This window comes from Gorilla gorilla, chromosome 6 (assembly GCF_029281585.2).
Source record: "Gorilla gorilla gorilla isolate KB3781 chromosome 6, NHGRI_mGorGor1-v2.1_pri, whole genome shotgun sequence".
NCBI lineage: Eukaryota > Metazoa > Chordata > Mammalia > Primates > Hominidae > Gorilla > Gorilla gorilla.
This window is the reverse complement of record NC_073230.2, coordinates 153,775,583-153,781,582: the sequence shown is the minus strand read 5'-3', so window position 1 is coordinate 153,781,582 and position 6,000 is coordinate 153,775,583. Positions and strand designations below refer to the sequence as shown.

Sequence of the window (6,000 nt, the reverse complement as noted above, 5' to 3'; positions counted from 1 at the left end):
TTTTTTTTTTTTTTTTTTCTTTGAGATGGAGTCTCGCTCTGTCGCCCAGACTGGAGTGCACTGGTGTGATCTCGGCTCACTGCAACCTCCGGCCTCCCGGGTTCAAGCGATTCTCCTGCCTCGGCCTCCCGAGTAGCTGGGACTACAGGCGCGCGCCACCATGCCCGGCTAATTTTTTGTATTTTTAGTAGAGACGAGGTTTCACCATGCTGGCCAGGCTGGTCTCGAACTCCTGACCTCATGATCCGTCCGCCTCGGCCTCCCAAACTGCTGGGATTACAGGCGTGAGCCACCACACCCGGCCAGGAAGGAAAGCTTTTAACCCGACGGCTCAGGGAGGACACCGGTAGCAGGACTAGAAGCAGCACAGTGGAAAGTAAGTTTGGCTCGGAAGCTAGGTCAAGCATGGGTGATAGGGAATTCGCCACTTAGTTTGAAGCAAATGGTGGCCTCCTTGCTAAAGCTGAGTGCAGAGGGCCCGGCAGCAGTACTACAGCTAGCAGAACCAGCCCAGAAAACGAAGCCTTGGAGACTTGAGGCGGGTACTGCCGGACGCAGAGCACAGGGCGCGGCTCCCACTTGCCTCCGGCTCCCGGAAGCGGGCGGGGCCACCTCGCGTCCCGGGGGCTAAAACCTGCGAGCGAGGACCGCGCGCCAAGGCTTCTCAGCCGCGCGCCGAGCGGTCGATCGCCGTAGCTCCCGCAGCCTGCGCTCTCCAGTCTGTGGCTCCTACCAGCCATTGTGTAAGTGCGACTGCTGCCGGGCGCGCGGGCCGCGGAAGGGGGCGGCAGCCTCTCGCTCCCCAGGTTCCCGGATGGTGATGGGTTCGCGGAGAGAGGCGGCAGGGGCAACCCCTCGGACCTCATAGCGGCCCGCGCGGCCGGTCTCCGGGGGCCCCCGCCCGCGGCGGCGCTGTAGGCGAGCCGTGGCGGGTCCCCAACGCCGGGTGCTGCGCCGCAGCTCAGCTGGCTCCTGGGTCCCGGAGCGCGCCGCTGCCGAGTGCCAGGTTCAGGCGGCTCCCGTGCTGTTGGTTCTGCGCGATGTTTAATTAAAACTGAGAGTCTAACTTCACTTTTTTTTTTTTTTTTTTTTAATGCAGAGGCCAATAATCCGTTATGGAGCATGCCTTTACCCCGTTGGAGCCCCTGCTTTCCACTGGTACTGTATTTCTTTCCACGGTTTAGTGTCACTGACGTGCCCCTCCCCAGCGACGGGAACAGGTCGAAAGGACGGGGCTCTAGAGCCAGCGTGACTTCCAGCCTGGGTTCTGTCCCTGATTTCCTAGCTCTGTACCGCTAAGCATATCAGCCTCTCGCCGGTCTCATTTTCCTCATCTGAAAAATGAGCTTACGTATCAGTCCTTGCTGTGAGGACGAAATGACAAGATATAGTGTGTGTAGTCCGTCTGGAACCCAGTAAGCGCTTCCCAGCTGTTGCGCCTCCACCAACAGCGCGAACAAATCTGGAACATAGCGGAACATTAGACATTGCAGGCATTAAGGACGGTCATCGTTGCCTGACCGTGATGCATTTTTAATCCATTGAAAGTTTCCCGAGCTTATCTAATAAAAGATTGGCAAATGGTTATACAAGTGTTTTAAATCTATATAACACTCAGGATATTTTATTCTTCTAAGATTTGAAATTACTGTGTAACCGAGTGCAGGCTGGGCTGCTCGCTGCTTGCAGAGCCAATCAACAAGGACGAAGGGCCCGGAAAGGAAAGTGACTACTTTCCAAAGCTAGCAATGGGGAAGTGGTCCAAGCTTCTGCCTTAAAGAAACCGTTTCAAATTTGGACAAAATGTAAGAGCTTATAAAGGGGCGCTTGGTATTGGGGCTCGGGGGCCCCAGTCTACGTGACTTGCTCATATATTTATCTTGGGTTTTTGCCTCATCTGGTGAATGGGCTGGCGCCTGAGTATAACTGGGTTGCAAATTAACTGCAGCCTTGAAGTAATCTCCAGGTGGAGGAGAATTCAGTAGTCGCCTGAATTGTTTCAAGATTAGTCTCTGGAACTTCAGACGAACACATAATTAGATAAGGGAAACGTTGTGTAAGGGTGTTCGTGGGGGAAAGAAGGAGAGCAAAGACTATTATCTCATTGTTAAAGGTAAGACAAGGCATCGCACAGGAAAGAGAAAAACTTTTGAAAATAAGACATTCAGGTACTTCACATGGAAATGGATGGAATGAATGAGTTTATGAGGCAGGTTGTTAGCATTCATTCTTGTGTAATAATTGACTACTGTGTGATAATTTGGTAATGTTAAAGTATTTTCAATTAACTATTAGTTTTTATTTTCTCATATATAACTTTCATAAATTTAAACAGAAGTATAATTGTTTAAATGTTTACATTTGTTTTCTGTCAGCATGAATTCATGGGTCGTGTTTAGGGCATTGAGTTTAACTTGTACGTTTTTCCACATGCTGGGAATAGTAGGTGACGTTGACTCCTTACTCCCAAGTCATGTTTTTTGTTTGTGACAGGGTCTTGCTTTGTCGCCCTGGCTGGAGTGCAGTGGTGCCATCATGGCTCACTGCAGCCTCGACCTCCCATGCTCAAGCGATCCTCCCACCTTAACTTCTGGAGTAGCTAGGACTACAGGTGTGCACTACCCCACCTGGCTAATTTTTAAATTTTTGTGGAGAAGGGGTCTCCCTGTGTTGCCCAGGCTGGTCTTAAACTCCTGGGCTCAAGTGATCCCGTTCTCCTGCCTCAGTCTCCCAAAGTGCTGGGATTATGGGTATGAACTACCACGCCCAGTTATGCTAAAAGCTTTATATACATGTTTATGTCTTATTCTACAGGTGAAGGAAAACAGTTACATAACTAGAGTCTTAACCCCTTTATTATTTTAGTAGATTAAAAGGTTGAGTGTTTATTACTTTAAACAGCTTTTCAAAAGTTAAAAAAAAAAAAAAAAGGCCAGGCGCGGTGGCTCAGGCCTGTAATCCCAGCACTTTGGGAGGCTGAGGCAGGAGGATCACCTGAGGTCAGGAATTCTGAGACCAGCCTGGCCAACATGGTGAAACCCTGTCTGTACTAAAAATAGTCTCTACTAAAATTAGTTGGTTGTGGCGGCACACGCCTGTAATCCCAGCTACTTGGGAGGCTGAGGTAGGAGAATTGTAGGAGAATTGCTTGAACCTGGGAGGTGGAGGTTGTAGTGAGCTGAGATTGCACCATTGCACTCCAGCCTGGGAGACAGACAGAGACTCCATCCTCCATCTCAAAACAAAAACAAAAACAATCCAAAAAAAAAAAACTCCCAGAAGGCACTGGGAAGCACATTTTGCAAATTTCCTAGTTCTCGTTTATCCAGTATTACCAGGACAAACAGCATTTTCTAGAGTAAACATTTGATTTGGGTGAAATGTTGACTTTCAGATTTGTTACTAAAACCTAAGAGCATTACTGTCTGAAGATTTCTAATGGTTTCTAGGTTAAAAGACATATATCAGGGATACTGACTGCTGCATAATAAAGATTGTACTGAGGAACTATAATATCTGGGTTTAAATCCTAGCTTTGCCACTTAATAGTTATTTCACCTTGTACTTCCATTTCTTCATCTGTAAAATAGGAATACATCATAGGGTTATTATGTGTATAACTGAATTAGTACAAATCAAGCACTTAGCTTCAGTAGCTATAAGCTGTTCAGCAGTAAGTTTGAGGGGAAAGCAAAAAGGCAGTTGAATCTCAGGGTGGATGCTGAGATGGAAAAGGAGGGAGCTGATAGCTCTGCCCCTTTGTTTTTAATAGAGGCTTAGTGGAGAAGGCCTTGACTGCTTAAGTCAGGACATTTGTAAGTTCCACATTGGAGCAAGGCCTGTAGGGAAATGGGGATATATGAAGTACAGATCCAGGGAACAGAATCCAGTGCCTGCCCCCTTGGGTGGTTCTCACAGTTACCTCCTGTTGTTCCTATGGGTAAAACTGTGTAGGATTCTTGTCTTATCTCTAGTTTTGACCTTGAAACAAGGATTTGGGCAAGTTTGTGATTACTCTGGATATGTATAAGGTGTTTAACAACAGAACTATTACTATAAGGGCCAGTGTAATGCCGGATCTTTTACAGTAATTCAGTAAATTTTTGAGGTTAATTTTTTATTGGAGAGATTCCCTTTATCAAACAGATTTAGTGTTTAATACTCACCTGGCAGAGAAGTTTTTTCTGATACCAGCTTCTGTGAATTTGATTTGTTGGTATGATTTATCTGTAATGCTTATTAAGATTTAGTATAGTGGACAATCCAACAATAAAGGTAGTTCTCTACAGATTAAGAAGTTGCTAAGAAAAGTTTTGTGGACCAAAATACTTACTCTCTGGGATGATCACTAGCCCAGGGAAAGATGGAATTCTTTTTAAAATTCTTTTTTTTTTTTTTTTTGTAACTAAGTGCTCACTATTTAAGAAAAAACAACTATCTGCCCTAGAATGTGAAAGTTTCCTGTACTCCCTTTTCCAGAAATAACTATTATTTCTCATACTTTAAACAAAATGTGTTCATATTATAAATTGTTTTGTAAATTACTGTTTGGGGGCATAGAGTTAAAATACATAAATATTTGTTACTACAAACATCACATGTGCTCTTTGTTCATTTCCAAACTAAAAAATGTGTCCTAGTTACCGGACATTATCAATCTAAAAATTTATGTGTTCTTTTAAATTTTGTGTGTATGAATAAAACAAAAATAGGCCTATTGAATACCCTTTTCTGCAACTGTTTTCACCTACTACTTTGTTATGTCTATGTGTATAGATATCCCAACTGTTTTTTTTTTTAATGGACAGTAATGGACTGAAATTCACTGGTCATTCTTTTTTTTTCTTTTTTTTTAGAGACAGGGTCTTGCTCTGTTAGCCCAGGCTCAAATGCAGTGGTGTGATCATTGCTCACTGTAACCTCTGACTCCTGGGCTCAAGCAGTCCTCCTGTCTTGGCCTCCCAAAGTGTTGGGATTACAGGCATGAGCCGCTGTGCCTGGCCTCACTAGTCTTTTTTTTTTTTTTTTTTTTTTTCCTGAGACAGAGTCTCGCTCTGTCCCCTAGGCTGGAGTGCAGTGGTGCAGTCTCAGCTCACTGCATCCTCTGCCTCCTGGCTTCTCCTGCCTCAGGCTCCCAAGTTGCTGGGATTACAGGCGCCTGCCACTGCGCCTGGCTGATTTTTCTAGTTTTAGTAGATACGGGGTTTCACCATGTTGGCCAGGCTGGTCTCGAACTCCTGACCTCAGGTGATCCACCAGCCTCGGTCTCCCAAAGTGCTGGGATTATAGGCGTGAACCACTGTGCCCGGCCTGGCCTCACTAGTCTTAATAGACATTTATGTTACTTCCAATTTGTACTGTTACAGTCTACAATGCATATTTTTGATCATACTATTTTTCATATTTATGTGAGTATTTTAGTAGTGTAAATTTCTAGAAATGCAGTTGCCAGGCCAGAGGGTGTGTCTGTATTTCTGGTTATCAAGGGGATATATCAGCTAACTGGTGTATACTCTTTGGTACTAGGTGCTGAGGGGGATACAAAATTGAAAGAAGTGGTCCCTTCTATCTAGGAGTTTATGGTCTAATTGAGTGTCAAGAACAAAACATAAGATTCCAGTGAGATGCTGAATTATGTGTTGTAGAACCCACATAGGAACTGTAGACACGGGGATAAGAGGCAGGCTGGAGTCGGCAGATAAATCATGGGGTGAGTCAGACATCAGCTGGGCCTGCAAAAGAGCACTGGATTTAAATGGAGAGAAGCACAGGGAGGTTTCCAGAAGAGCATCGCAAGTGATGGGCCCATCCTGGAGAGAGAGCTCAGTGTTGCATCTGGACGTGAAAATGGACACGGTGGTGAGAGAGAGATAGTGTGACTAGGTTGGAGAGTGCTCATGAGGGTTTTGGAAGAATGTGGTTGAACAGTGAGGGTAGAATCAGATTGTGGAGGAAGAGACATTTATTGCAGAGAAAGAGATAGTTTTTGAAAGTTTCTGT

The 6,000-nt window shown here is 45.4% G+C and overlaps 1 protein-coding gene across 5 annotated transcripts in view; it reads left to right on the top strand.

The window, feature by feature from the left end:
- The first annotated feature begins 363 nt into the window (after nt 1-363).
- TPK1 (thiamin pyrophosphokinase 1) overlaps nt 364-6,000 on the top strand; it is a 391,781-nt gene continuing 386,144 nt past the window's right edge. For 4 of the 5 annotated variants that reach the window (XM_063708825.1, XM_063708823.1, XM_055392198.2 and 1 more), the window contains exons 1-2: nt 601-743; nt 1,100-1,158. In XM_063708825.1, coding sequence (XP_063564895.1) covers nt 1,116-1,158 — 43 coding nt within the window. In that variant the 5' untranslated portion in view covers nt 601-743; nt 1,100-1,115. Of the gene's footprint in view, nt 744-1,099; nt 1,159-6,000 lie in introns of all 5 variants that reach the window. The other variant, XM_063708824.1, reaches the window with a different exon arrangement.